We start from the raw sequence: 15,251 nt of genomic DNA on the forward strand, positions 1-15,251 counted from the left end.
CATGAAAACAGACATTTGTTGGTAAATCTGGAAACTTCCAAAGTCTGGATTTCTAGGAAAAAGAATATAGTCTGCATAAATTTATTAGTAAGAGAATCTACATGCAACCTAGTTTTCAGTAGCTTTGCAGAGTAAGAGTACAGTAAAATTTGGCATCCGAGACACAAAATGGAACAGCTGGCCTTTTTCTCTTGCTAAAATACCCTTTCTGACCCCTTCCCACAGTGCCTTATAGAAGTTCATGTTCCAGTTTGCTGCCATCTTCCACCATGATCTCTATGAAATTCAGTTACACAATAGACTATCAGTAGCAAAGCCCTTTGAGATAAAAGATGTTAAAAAGAAGTGTTTCTAGCTCCTTATTCCCCTATTCATGGGTTTAAAAACCTTTCCCACTGTGGGAGGACTACTAAACAGAGCTGAGGAACCAGAAGATCCTGTTTTCACACAAGCATCTCCAATAATAAAAAGACACAAAGAAGAAAAATGAAGTTATCTGACATGTTTCCAGAATCATCTCTAAATCGACTACCTGCCAATGTTTCCCATGAGGAGTCAGCAGGGCTTTAACTGCGCTATTCAAAAAGAGCCTCTTTGCACATTTCTGCCTGAGCATCTGAAGGTAAGCATGTAAATAACTAGACAAATTCACCAGTGACTAAGTAGCCTTCCAGATGGCATCTTTTCTTTTGCCACAAGCAAAGAACATTGATATGCTTCTCCAGTTACTACAAGCTTGCTACAGAAAAAAGGAAATAATATGACAAAATTTGCTGGGCTACAAGAAAGTCTTTAATGCTTTCCTGAAGATTTGATACCAAAACCACCATTAAAGAATGATGAAATATTGCAACATCACTGCTTTAAGCAAGCTCCAAACCACTCTCGTGCAGACTTGTGCACTGTGAAATGCAGAAACCATACCTCATAGAGGGGAATTTTCTCCAAACCATGCAAGTTAATGGAGAATCAAAGCCCAGTGAAAAAAGTGGACTGAAATATGGATGACTCATTGCTGCAGAAGCTGTTACTGGCAATTTAGTTTCCCTCTCAAATGGCACTAAATATGTTCCTCAACACAGCAGAGTGTTACGAAGAATACCATTATACCATTTTAGATGGCAGTGGGGCAGACTTCCCCAATTCCCACAGTCACTAAATATGCATGGAAACGTCTCTCAAAATCTACAGGACTGCAAATGTCCAAGCCCTACTATTCTCTTAAAAATGCAGTACAAGGTGAAGGGTTGTGCAGCTGACTCTTCTGACCCCAAATATCATTGTGCTGCATTAGCAGAAAAGTTATTGTTTATCATTAGCAAGAACATCTTGAGCTAAAAGAGGCTAATTTCCCTTCCCCTTTGCAATATATGCTTATTCTGAGTAATCAGAAATAATTCAAGTAGAAAGAAAGGAGTCCCAGTTTGAGTTTATAAATTGCTTTCCATATACTGCTAAGGTCCTCCAAAACCTGAGCTTAAAGGGATCTGAGATTTATTCAACAGCCAAAAGCCCCAAAATGAGGCCCATCCGATTTAGTCAAATTATGCAAATCAGGATTAGAAGTGGGACTCTAAACTCTGCCTGTTGTCTCCAGAGTCCTCTTAGACTAATAAAAAAGTCATCTTCCCCCTCCCCCACAGAAAGCTCTGCTAAAAGCTTGCTTCAGCAAAGGAGGCCTGGCAGGACACCTTCCAGAGTCCATCAGCGCTACTGCTGGGTCAGCAAAAAGAGTTGCAGCAAAATGACGCAAGACACTTAAGCCTCCCCTGAGACTGAGAGGATTATTTCCACAGTACTCTCCTAGCCCTGGGAGCAAGAAGTCAAATTCAGAATAATCTTTGCATGCTTTTAGAAACAGATAATGAAAATGATAATAACCAATATGACTGAAAATTTCAGAAGGATTCTAGCATATTCATTATGTCTGGGCTTGCAAAATGCTGCTGAACAAAATTCTGCCACAGTGTAGGTCAGCACAGTAGCATAATCCAGCAGCATAAAACTTGAAGCAAACGTTGATGCTATCCTGAGCTCCAGCAAACACACTCTCTACACAGATACTCCCAAGGTCCTCTAGTCTTGTCCTAGGTTCAGCAGTAGCAGTCATTTTTCTCCTTGTTAGTAGCTGGTGCAGTGCTGCGTTTTTGACTTTCAGCCTGAGAATAACACTGATAACACCGATGTTTTTAGTTGCTGCTCAGTAATGTTTACTCTGACCAAGAACTTTCTGAGTCTCATGCTCTGCCAGGGGGGAGGGGAAGCCAGGAGGAAGCAGAGACAGGACACCTGACCCAAACTAGACAGAGGGGCACTCCATACCACAGCACATCATGCCCGGTATATAAACTGGTGGGGAGTTACATGGAACGGCTAGATCACCGCTGCATGGGTTGGGCTGAGTATCAGTCAGCGGATGGTGAGCGGTTGTATTCCCTTTCATCGTTATTTCCCTTATCATTATTATTATTGGTGGCAGCAGCAGCGGCTTGTGTTATACCCTAGTTACCGGACTGTGCTTATCTCAATCTGTGGGTGCTACATTCTTTCCATTCTCCTCCCCATCCCTCCAGGGGCAGGGGAGTGAGGGAGCAGCTGCGTGGTTGTGAGTAAAATCTGGGCTTAAAACACCACAAGTCTCTGCAGTTCATGCACCTCAGAGTACTCAACATGAGCATAACATCTCTACTGCCCAGTCTCCGATACTTATATCCATATGTCATCACAAATTGCTTGCAGTGATCTTTAAAACTTTGCCTAGGTTTCTAGATGCCTACCTAATTGCTGCCTCACTTTCCACCCACAGGAGTGTGTCTGCATGCACTGGTCACCCAAAGCGGCTGAACAAACCTGTTTGGCAGAAAGCTGTCTCATGACAGAGAAAAGCTTACAAATTCAGAAGCTAAAGCAAAAATACCCCATATTTCTTTTATTTGCTTTTTGAATGACAGCTTACTTGTACAACAATTTTCTGTAGTCAAAATGTCCAGACTACTGTTAGCAAACTTGAAGTAAACAAATGCTGGCATCAATTATCACTACGGCAATGAACCCACCCCCTCCGTCCTCTGAGTAGCATACAGAAAATTTAGATAGGAGGGGAATCACTGCATGAATAGCCAGATTGGAGACTGTGTGATGGAGACTGTTTGCCAAATATAATTAAGTGGTATATTTTTGACAGAATTGAAAGTCAATGGAAAAAGATGATGGTACCAAGCCAACTCAGACAAAATAATTATATCGAGGTAATGGAAATGCCCCAGCACTGAGCTGCCCTGAGTCTACACAAGATGGGTTTAAATACCAGAGATCTGAATGACATTGGAGACGCATACAGTATGAAGCAGAATAAATGGAGGTAAAGCAAGAAGGAGATGCACACATACACAGATGGTGAGAAAAGGAGGAGTAGGGAGAGACAGAAAGTACCTGGAAAGCTGGGAGTGCGCCAGTCCCTGGGTTATACAGGCATCGCAGCGAGGGCATGCTGTCCGCCAGGCTGGAGCAGCCCAGCCACAGAGATCTGGGCATAGAGCACTGCAGAGAAAGGACAACTATGAGATGGGACTGTATGAGACAGGATGGCACAGATTACAGGAACTTTTAAAGGCTTAGCTAAATGGCATCAACACAACTGCACCTGCCCTTAAAGACTGAGACACCTTTTAAGAGAACACAAACTGCTGATGAGTCTTTTCCTAGAGAGAAGCTTTACAGGTGTCATGGTAGCAAGAAGAAGGCACTATGGATCAAGAAAGTAATTTTTTAAATCAATTTTCTACACCAGTGTGTGAGTTTTTCCATTAACAAAAAGTTTCTTTCCAATTAATCAGACCTCTTCTCCATGCACAGCCATGCTCCGGGCATGACACAAAGCAAGCAATTTTGCAAGGGAAGCAGAACAGGAAATGGCAACTTTAAGTGTAAGACTGGCAGGGAAAGAAAAAGTTTGGGGTTTGTGTGTAAACGGAATAAAAGGAAAAATCTGCAGTCCAATGTGAATGGGAAATTGGTGACACTTTTTAGGGGTTTCATGTTTCTGCTTGCCTTGTTATTTGTTACATAAAATACAGTTATTACAATGAATCAACCTAGTTCCTCCAAACACAAATAAAGGAGCCAGAAGCAGCCAATCAAGGAAAATACTAGCCATTTTGATAGTTAAAGCCATTACCCCTGAAATACAACGAGTTGCTTGTTCATTTTACACCACTACTATTAAATTTAGGGATGCGTTATGATAGCAATAGCAATTGCTTTCACCAGCCACAGTTTTTGATGCCATAAGCACCGCTGCATTTGTCTAACTACTGGCAAGGCAGAAAAGAACCACAAGGATATTTTAAATTGGCAAATAGCTGTGAAAATTGTAGGATGTGATAAATTAGATGCTAGAGATTTCTAACCCTCATATTATTCTTTTTCGTAATTCCCTTCTTCCCCCCCCCCCCCTTTTTTTTTTTTTAAGGGAGGATGGAAAGAAATCTGAGCAGAATGAGCAGCTGGAATGGGGATGAAGTGACAGCTGCCTTTTGAGCCACCGCTTCTTGCTGCTCTTAGGAGGGCTAGAAAACCTTGCACAATCTTGCACTGAATTAGTAAGTAAGAGCAACATAACCCATCCTTGAATTAACAGAAAGGTGATCACTAACATCCATAATCTGGTACTGTGCAGACACCCACAGAGAGATTAACCCTGTCTATCACCATGTTCTTTGTTGTACTTTGTTACAATTCACACTGTTGTTCCAGAAAGAGTATTAAAAGATTGCTGGGGAACATAGCCTATATAAATGTGCCTATTAAAAAGTTTATAATACCTTGGAGTAAATCCCTCACCTAATTTTCATTGAAAAAACAAAAAAAACCACAAAAAACCCTCTTCATTTTATAAAGATATTGAATCTCAAGAGCTTGAGTATTTTGCAGTATTACATCACATGCGTTTATAGATAATGCCCCTTCTGAAGACAAAAATAAAACAGACCCATAGTATAACAAGCAACAAAAATCTGAGCCATACTTCCTTGTCTGTCATCCTAACCTCCCAGAAAACAAGCACTCCCACATACAAAAAACTTCCAAATGGCAGCAATCTTTTCTTTGCAATGTAATTTGTATCACTGCAGCAATTAAAAGCTGTTATGACAGTCAGCCTTAAATATATATAAATACATATATATATGTGTGTGTGTGTGTGTGTGTGAAGTGGACATCTATGATTAACACTTCCCCAATTGGATAAATTTACTTAAATCATAAGTTATTACTTTCCAAGAACACCACAGTAACAAGGAAGATTAACTACAATATGGTACTTCTCATGGTGCAGAGCAATTCACTAGGTAAGCATCAGCTGTTTACCATTACCCGTCCTGGACTTTTAATTCAACACAAAATAAATATGGGATGACCTTTTTTTCCCCAACCAGACTTATCAAAGCCTTGCCACAATCATTTATTCCCTCTTCTCAAGCTTCCTCGTCCCTTGTGCTGGCTGAAGTTTTCATGCTGTGATAATGAACTCAAAGAACTGATTGTCATTAAGTTTGACTGACAAGATAAAAGAAGTTACTTTAAATATTTGTACTGACCACAGAAAGATACAGAGGCAGAAGAATAAGGCCAACTCTGTCAGTGGAAAGACAAGTGTACGCTGCCTCAAACTTTATGCGAGATTATGGCACAAATCAGAGTCACTACAAGCTGCAGGTAGGGCACTCCATTGTGCTAGGGCATTTACAAGTTAATGCAATGTCTTCCTCTAAAATTGCCATGATAACAAAGGGGAACATAGGAAGTCTATTCTGCAGAACTCTCTGTACCTACAAAGGATATCATTACTCACCCAAGCACTCCCGCTGCTTAGAATTATTCCAGAATTAGGAAGTATGGAGTAAAAAATTGCCAACACCTTAGATGACTTCTGAATCTGCACCAGTATATAATAAATTTGTATTACTGATACAGTTCTGTTACCTATCTTGAAAAATAAGTGTAAAGCTGCACACAGTGTAGGAAAAAAATGTCATTCCTGTACTTGCCTTTTACCTATTGAAGGAAGCAGAGACGCTAAATTACTGTTGGTGACTGAAAGAGGCTTATTCACAAGCATGAACAAAAGGCCCCAGGTGCTTCAATAGAAACAGCTTGTGTGTAAATCAGATGAGTGACCCAACAGAACAACTTCATTTACAGCCTGATCTCTGAAAAATCTCAACAGCCTCTATCCCCATCCACTGAGCAAGCCTCGTGTCAAACACTCACTTTTGTCCTGTCAGCTCCACAAACAAGGGACTGGCCTCAATGTTCCTACTTGAAAGCTGACTGACAAAATCCTCCCCTGAACTCAAGTCAATCTACATTGATTCTTCAAAACAAAGATACAGAGGCACAGCATTTGGACTGCAGCCAAGTGGGAATGCTGATACTGCTTGCTAAGTACTGGGCCAGGATGCAGCAGTCTCTCTACCTTCGTGGCTCCCCATCGCATTAATACTTCAGATTTGAGACAAGGGGGGCACAAAATCACAAAATGGAATATATAAACCTTTAGAATTAGTTTCACGTAATGTTAAGTTTGATGGCTTTGTAACAGTAGCAATGGAAAATTACTGAAGTGCATGATACATCGAAAAAAAAATAGAGTGCAGGTAGAGAACACACCGAGAATTCTTGTACAAGATAAATCGTTATTCTTGACATAGTCTTAAGAAAAACAGTCTAGAAGAACAGGACACAGGGATAAGGAGTATCTGGGAACGGCAGGTGTCCAGGATGGGCTACAGTTAAACTAACTGATAAGTAGGAGGACAGGAGGATTATTATGTCTCTGGTGCTAACGAACAAATTAAGCTGGTATAAGCATCTACTGCCTGTGCTTCAAAGGCTGCCAGAAGTGATGAAGATTGTTGGAAGAAGAAAACGACCCTCAGAGACCACCACCACAATTCTGTATGCATGCAAGGAACTTTCTGGAAAATGACGTGATGTATGTATGCCCAGGGACTACGTAAGGACAGCTTGTGTAGCAACAGAGAGACACACGTTAGGAGGAGCTATCCCCCGTGTCTCCCAGCGCCGCAATAAAGAATACCTGCTTGTCAGCTTGAAAACTTCGTTGGCAAGTTCGTTCCTGGAGTTTTCTCCAAATCAGATGTCTGCACAACTTTCAGACACAGAGACAAAAGCTTTTAATTTATAAAAGCTAAGCATCCTCAATACACATTGAATGGCATAAGACAGGGAATTATTTGGGAAAAAAACAAAAACAAAACAAAACAAAACCCCACAGTTTCTTTTCCCAACTGATTTTTAAGTCCTATTCTCTGATCTCTGAAATGTATTTCCCCATTAAAGAAATACAGGGAACACAGTTTCAAACAAGACCAGCATCCTCCTCCTGACAGAGGCCAGTAGCAGCTGCTCCACTGGTGATTAAAATGGGCTTGCCTTACTTTGAATTAAAATAGGCTAGAAGCATTCACTGCCTGAGCTGAGGGGGCAGTAACCACAAGCTGAAGGGAAGCCGTATTTTGACCTGTTCAATTATTCTTGTAACTATCCTGCAAGAACATTTTGACTACATCAGATGTTCTGCCTCTAATAGCCTACCCTCTCTTCCAATTACCTTATGTCCTAAAGACAAATCTCAATACACACACAATGGCTAAATTTTTGCCAGTGCTAAAAATTGGTTATTTATTTTATTTGCTATTGCATTACAAGATTACACATCACCACTTCAGACTGGGTTGCGTTTTTTTGATTTCTATCAAATTTGTTCTCTTCTAGTCCTTCACCAAATACAATATACTAGGGGTAACTAACACAGTTTTAGTAAATTGTGTTACAGGTCAGAAATGCATCACCTTGTCCTGTAAAACTAAGTGGCTGTACACAGAGAAAAAACAAAAGTCCTTAGACTGCTACAATTTGGAACTATAATGCACAGGTGTGAAAACACAAATTCACCTTAAAACAAGAACAACAAAGGAAAAATCAAATAGTTTCAGGATATTTTCTTTATAAACACTTTTGAGAAATTAAGGCAGTAGTACGGAGTGACTGTCTTTAACTGTGGTGCATTTTAACATAACGAAGCATAATAACCTCTTATCCCTGCCTGAACCCTACACTCAACTGTACGATAACGTGTATGCCTAAAACACCTTTGATTTACAGGCAACCTAACATATTTTTGCTACTCTTGGGAGATGGGAATTAAGATCCTGTTCACACAGTATCTTCCTTAAGGAGCATAAATACAATATGACACACGTTGACAAGAGCTGAAGAGTCTAACTGAGAAAAATGAGGCTTTTTCTGGTCCAGCTGATCAGAAACCAGGGAACTGGATAAGGTTGTAGAAATTAAAACAGAAACAAACTGTAACTGTTACAAAAACCAGGATAAGAGGGGAAAAAGAAGTGCTAGAAATACTACCACCCAAACTGAAGCAGATAAAACATAAGGGATGCTCTGAAGACTATTAAAACTATATACACCAGATCTGAGCTTGATAAGAAGAGACAGGTCTTTTCCCACCTCTTTTTTTTTCCATCACTTCAGAAAGCGAATGTGGGGTTGCTGGCAAGTAGAATTCTCCCTGAAAGTCTCTTTCACAGTACCATTTCCTGCATGCTCTCTAAAACCTAATTCTCAGGAAACGTGCCTTGGGAATTTCGATCCTTTACTATACCTAAAACACATGCCCAGATGTTACTAGGATTCCTAATATTCACATTTATTTTTATAACACAACAAATGGAAGAACAAACCTCAACACTTTTTAATCCCACACAGCTCCTCTGAAACTTTTATTTGGCCAGGTATTTAACTAAACCAATGCCAAAAATGTAACACACATCAGTTTCACACTGTTTCCAGTGTGCACTATTCCTGTCACCACAGATGCAGTACCTTGTATGAAACCTTGTATCAGATAAGGCAGCTGCTATATACATTCCAAATGTTGCTCTCATGAAACTTAGTAACAATTTCAGAATTTACTTGGCTAATAAGTGATTGTGGTTCCTTTCTCTAGTCCAATTTTCGTCCTTTCAGCCACTTGCATACATATAAAAATGAAAAGGTATCTCTCATTTTTCACCTCTACTGTTCCGAGAGCTGCTCTCTTTGGGTTTATATATACCTGATATACTTATAAATACATATATATACATGATATAGGTATATAAAAAGAAAATAAATTCCCAGCGTATCTTATGTACTTTCACAATTAAAAACCTGACACACATTTTTTAGCTTAGGTTACACTTGATTATATAGGCTTCTTATCTGAGAAAAAGGTGTATATGATACAACTTCAAAAAACCCTGCAAAAATGGTAATTTCTTTAGTAGGTTTTTGTGGGGCTTTGGGGTTTTTCCCTTTTTTTTCCCCCCCTACCCCAACAGTGGATACAAGGCATACTACATACATAATTACATGAGAGAGCCACCCACCTTTCAAAGGAGCCATTTGAGTGAATTGTGTAAATAATATGCCTTTAAACCCCCTACCATACGAATACAGATTTACCAGTTATGGAGCAGTTATATACCTGGGAGACAAGAATACCATTTAAAAAAAAATCCTGCCTAATTATGAACTTACCAAAGAGACTCAGATGGCTCAGAGCAAATTAATACTTTTATAATTTTCTCCAAAAGTTTTTTTGTCTGTTTTTATTTGAAAAATGTTAAAGGAAAAATGTTAAAAGCTGTAAGTCTTAATTAAGCCAAAAACAATGGCCCAAACCCATAGAGATAAAATTTATACCTCCCTTCAACCCCAGGCCACACAGCTGCTGTCATAACCACTGCTTTTCACAACCTCTCAGCTTCTATTACGTTCGGACATTTTGGTCACCTTTCCATAAGCATGTATGGGGATGATTACAAGTGGTGTGTGCTCCTGTTTTGCTATAACAGAAGTAATTGAGCTATGCTATTAAAAACCCTTCCAGTATTTTCACAAACCGCAAATCAAGCAGCCCAGTATCTCAATTAGGGAAAGGTGAGAACGCAATCCTGGGGCAACTATAGGATCTGTCCTTAAAACACTTAGCTCTCACAAATCAGAGGCTGAGCCATGCTACCAGGGTTCAACTGTAACACTCTTCCCAGATTCCAAACATAGGAGTTTCTGGACTTCTCACCGCAGTACAGATCACTGACCTCAGTGCAGTGGTTTTCCCCTTCACCCTATTTCTCAGGGGGTTACTACATTCTGCAAGCTCTGCTGTGCACATACAGCTCAAACTGCTGTTAACGATTCCTTTTCCTTCAGCCTCCCACTTCTCATGTAATTGCTCAGTAAATTTTCCTTAACGTACATATTTGCAAACTCTTCTCTAATCTTCCAGTAACTCCCTAGCTTACAGTAACTTTATTTTTTTACAAGATATTCCAGTGCACTAACTACTCTGAAATATCAAAGATAAGGGACATAGAAAAGGGTTTACATATTCAGATTATCCAAATAATTTCTTACCTGAGTGGGATCTGGGAGTATCAGCTTTTAGGTAAATGTTTGTGAAGAGATGTTTTCCCCGAAGAGTGGTTAGTGGAGTTCAACCTCCCAGATTCCAGATCAACAGAAATTACATGCCCCAGTAAGGGGCCAACTTCCCATCTATAAGGTGTACAAGATTCTCAAATGCCAAGTGCTTGAGGGAACTTGTGTAGATCACATCTGAACTAGACAACAGTAATGTTTTCATAATTACAGCTCTTTAATCCATGAAGCTGATAAATCTAAACCAGTGCACCTGTGGAGCTTTAAGATTCAGATGCCACTCCCTTCTTTAGGAAGGATAACATGCAGAGACTTGTATGCGCTCCTTTAAGCAACACCAAAGACATTGTTGCTACAAGCAAGCCCTACCCAAACTTACTAAAAACAATCTCACCAAGGTCTAAAGCATGAAACTATCTGCAGGCTAGATAGAAATGTTACAAGACCAAGAGCATTAGACTCTTTCACAAGCAAGAAAACACATAAGCTCCATCATGTCCAAAGCATGGTTTTGTAGGAATTCTGAACAATTTAGGATCTTATTATGCCATAAGATTATTATACCTAATTATATATTAGGTATATTATACCTAATAATGCCTATATTAGGCAAATAATTATACCTAATTATTTGACATAGGCATTCTGCATGAGTTTAGGCAGAGTAATACAGCATCTCGGTTCTGTATCTGCACAGTAAGGACAACAGAACTACCCTGCCTGACAGGTCTCCGAGGCTGTGTTCTCAATTATGAGAGAACGGTGAATCAACACCTTTACAATAAAAAGCAGAAAGAGCAATATACCAACTGCCTAACCACCACTGAACCTGGACAACTATGAGGCTTTAAAAATATACCTAATCCTACTCTAAGAAATGGTTTGAAACCTCTTCAGCTGGGACATTTCTACAACTCTGGTCTCAATTTTCGTCAAACAAACTGTGGATAACAAACCTACGCTGGTCAAGAGATGAAATGGAGGTTTCATTCCCTCATTCATTTCCCTCATCTCTGGTTTTATTTAGCTCCATACAATCTCTCAGGATTATTGTTATGAGATGCACCTACCACACGAAAGTGTTTCAAGGATAACCAATATGTCTGCATAGGACTTCGTGTTCTCAAAGCACTATGTGAGTGCCAAGTATTAATAATAAACTGCAGAAAGCAAGCTTATTCCTACTTTCCACCGAAGAAATTAGTACTGAATTTTAAAAAGTATATGGATCCACTGGAAATAGAACATATATGGTTTAGAATCAAGGAGGAGATGCTAAATGACGAAATTGCAAAACCAAAGTATTTCCAGAATCATTGCATTTTTCTCCTAGGGGAGTGCAATTCTAGTTGAAGAATCCTGTTTTTACCACAGTCCTGGTTTTACACTCTCTTTTCCAGCTGACTTGAATGAAGTGCAGACTATTAATACCTGAAGTGCCTTGTTTTGATTATACTGGCCTTTGCTGGTACCAATCTACTTAAGGTAGCAGCAAGAATTTCCAGCATAAAACACACTTACAGGTTTATAACTTGGCTTTAAAGATTCTACTCCAAAAGCCAGTGGGAGGCAGAGAGGCTCAGATGAGTGAATTATATTACATACCCTATGTGATGTGTATTTGCTCACAACGGTATGCGAAGGGGAAGAATTAGCTTTAACTCTGAATTACCATGCTTCACAAGCCACCTAAAATGATGCTTTTCACTTCCCTGTTTATGTAATCAAAATAATGTTTCATAAGTGTTTCAGCTAATTAGGTTCTTCTGCCCAATTTCAGTTTGGCTTAAATCATAGGTGTCAATACAATATAGGAATTGGAATGTCATGTCAATTAATCATATTTATACACAAACAGTCCCCCTCCCACTCCTCAGAAGTCAATTGCAGCTTGTCTTCAAAGGGTCAGCATCTAGGTGATGGGATGTTACAGACTGCTAGCAGCACGATGCTGCCATTCAAAGAAAGGCTTAAATGAAGATCGAGGCTTAATAAATTAATTGTAGGTGTTTGCCTTTTTGTAAAAGATGAACTCACAGGAAGCAGCTGGATTAACGAGAGCTTTGCAGGTTACTTAAAATGCTGTTCTTACAGCAACTTGTATTTCTGGCCATTGGTATTCTATTTCCTCTAGCCCACATAGGAACACAACACACCGCAGCACAGCAACATTAAATATAAAAACCTGGTAATGGCATTAGTGTGGGCGACCCATGCTCAGGTAGTGCTCAATGATTATCTCCAGTTTAAGTAGGCTGAAAATATACAAATCCAGCCAGCACTGTTTTTAGCTAAAATTGGCAGGTTTATGGATATTTATAGTATGCATCCAGTCTTGCAGAACTCCATCTTACTCCATCTCATCTGTAATACAAACTGCTTTTAGCCCGCATTAATACAATGTGTTACTGGGATACTTCTCATGCCCTGTATGTCAGGCAGCAGCAGATCAATACTCAGCTATGCTGAGGAAAAAAATCATTATGTTAGGGTCCCATTTAAAAGCACAGACATCAGGAGGATAAACCTGATGCACAGACATCAGGATGCATGTGTAGATTACTGCCTTTAAATACATCAAAAGTGTCTTTCTTTCCAACATGCAGTTTTAAAGAATCCTACAGGTAGGACCTTTGGTATATATCCCACAGCAAATCAGCCTCACATCAAAAAAAAAAAAAAACAAAACCGTAACTTCTCTGCTTCTCAGGAGAGCCCTCTTGATCAAAAGTTTCCACCCTTTGCATCAATCCCCTTACTCATCTACTTCCTGTGGTGAAATCACAGCACTGAAATTGGATTAGCAAAGCTATTTCCATGACAGCACTTGCTGATGACACAAGCTCAGGTTTATAACTTTTCCTTGGATCAAGGAGTAAGAAGATTAAAGCTAAAGACTTTAGAACCAAAACTAAAAATTAAAAGTAAAGCAGCCACAAGGAAAAAGATGAGTATGAGTTCCGTTATTTGAGGTTGCCTGATGTGGAAGTCTCCTTGGAAAATTCACTGACTTGATGAGCATTTTGGGTTTGGTTTAGTGTGTGCCTGTCCTCCCCCCCGCCCCCCAGTATTTTTCAGAGTCAAAAAAAAACATACATCCCACCTGCATGGGAGCATTGGTAATAACAGAACAGCCACGTAATGCTCTTCCTATTGTTCTCCCAACCTATCACATAAGAAACAGAAACTGATGCCATGCCCCACAGGTCAACAAACTTGAGCTCTGTGAAACGATAACTGCAGAGTGGAGATCCCTTTGAGACATCTTGCCTCCAGCTCAACAAAGTTTAAATCAAGAAAACATCCCTTCAGTATCCCAGCTGACCCTCACTAGCGTGGACTCGGAACGAGAGGGAAATGGTCTCTCAGAGAGAAGCTCCAAAGCATGCTTCACCTTTGCAACACATCACTCACCCAAAGAAATTGTTTGCAGACATAACACAGGACCCAATGCCTAACATCGAATAGGTATTCACTCTCTTCCCAGTTCCACCCAAGTTAATGTAAGTTGACAACAGCAAGCAACTTGCACAAACAAGTTACTACTTACTACGTATAAGATAGTGAGACACAACTGGAGACGATCAAAGGCATCCTGTTAGCACCTGCAATGAAACTCTCATGTTTTAAGGAGTTTTGCTGCTGCAGTTTTTCATTCTCTCCCACCCTACTCAAGCAAGTTGGCTCTTTGTTTCTGTTGGGCTCTTGGTAGCACAGATGCCTTCACCATCATGTTTCGTCATTTCACAACTCCAGTTGCCACGACAACAGAATGCAGCTTATCTGTGCTGTTTTCATACTTCCAGGTTTTGTTGCCATAACAACACAATCATTCTGGCTTTCTACAAAAACAGCAACTTTAAGTCACATATTCTCAAGGCCTCAGGATTCATCATACATGTATCTTCACGACAGAAGAGATTTGTACAGGCAATTTGTAAATTAAGCTCTTTTTTCTGAAGGGGGATTTTTCACTCACAAAAGTGAAAAGCTGACAGCAATTGCTGGAGGCAGACTGCTGAGACATCTAAAGCCTGGCCTTTAATAATAGCCAGAGTAATATAGCACTAGGCCACTTCTGAGCGGGGACTCCCCACAGTGTCAGACTATGTCAAACTGCACAATTGTTATGTGATGTGAGTAAGTGTCCATACTTGTTTCACCCAGGCAGATCTGAATTAGACACTAGATGCAATTCTCTTGAGTTTTAACCCAGTGGCCTCCCCATTATTACCAGCACCACCACCACCACACAGCTTTGTGTACGAAGGCCCATTTTAATTCTGTAATTCAAGCTGTTGTTGCAGATTTGTTTTCAGACTCTGACCCTTTCCATTTTCAGGTGACTGCATTTTGAACTTTTTATTTACAGGTAGTGCACATTCATATGACTGGTGAGAAAATGTCATACAAACACAGCATGCATAAACACAGAACAGTGATGGCTATGAGTGGTATCAGCTAGCATGGCACCATAACTTCATTACACCCTCATTTATGTACTTCACTAATGAGACAAGCACAGGTGTCCAACACGGTCCCTCACATGAGATGAATAACAATAATACAGTCCAACCTGCTTTAGCCATGCTTGGTATCCAGAAGATATAAGTTGGAATCCATCTTTTGGCATGTGTATTCGGGGCTAGGAGAGAATAGACATAAAGAGAGAGCTCCTTTTACACTGGGACCTAACTAACCTAAATCTAAATTCTGGAGCATTTTAA

At 39.9% G+C, this 15,251-nt stretch overlaps 1 protein-coding gene across 7 annotated transcripts in view; it reads right to left on the reverse strand.

Annotated features, from left to right (window-relative positions):
• The window catches only part of BTRC (beta-transducin repeat containing E3 ubiquitin protein ligase), a 123,304-nt gene that overhangs the window by 90,055 nt on the left and 17,998 nt on the right, over nt 1-15,251 (reverse strand). For 4 of the 7 annotated variants that reach the window (XM_065672105.1, XM_065672108.1, XM_065672104.1 and 1 more), the window contains exons 2-3: nt 15,101-15,169; nt 3,433-3,540 (exon numbers count right to left, since the gene is read on the reverse strand). The exons of 1 other annotated variant lie outside the window; for it this stretch is intronic. In XM_065672105.1, the coding sequence (XP_065528177.1) occupies nt 3,433-3,540; nt 15,101-15,169 (177 nt within the window). The remainder of the gene's footprint in view (nt 1-3,432; nt 3,541-15,100; nt 15,170-15,251) is intronic. 2 more of the 7 variants (XM_065672107.1, XM_065672110.1) reach the window with 2 other exon arrangements.

The sequence above is a fragment of the Lathamus discolor genome, chromosome 3, assembly GCF_037157495.1.
Source record: "Lathamus discolor isolate bLatDis1 chromosome 3, bLatDis1.hap1, whole genome shotgun sequence".
NCBI classification, from domain to species: Eukaryota; Metazoa; Chordata; class Aves; order Psittaciformes; family Psittacidae; genus Lathamus; species Lathamus discolor.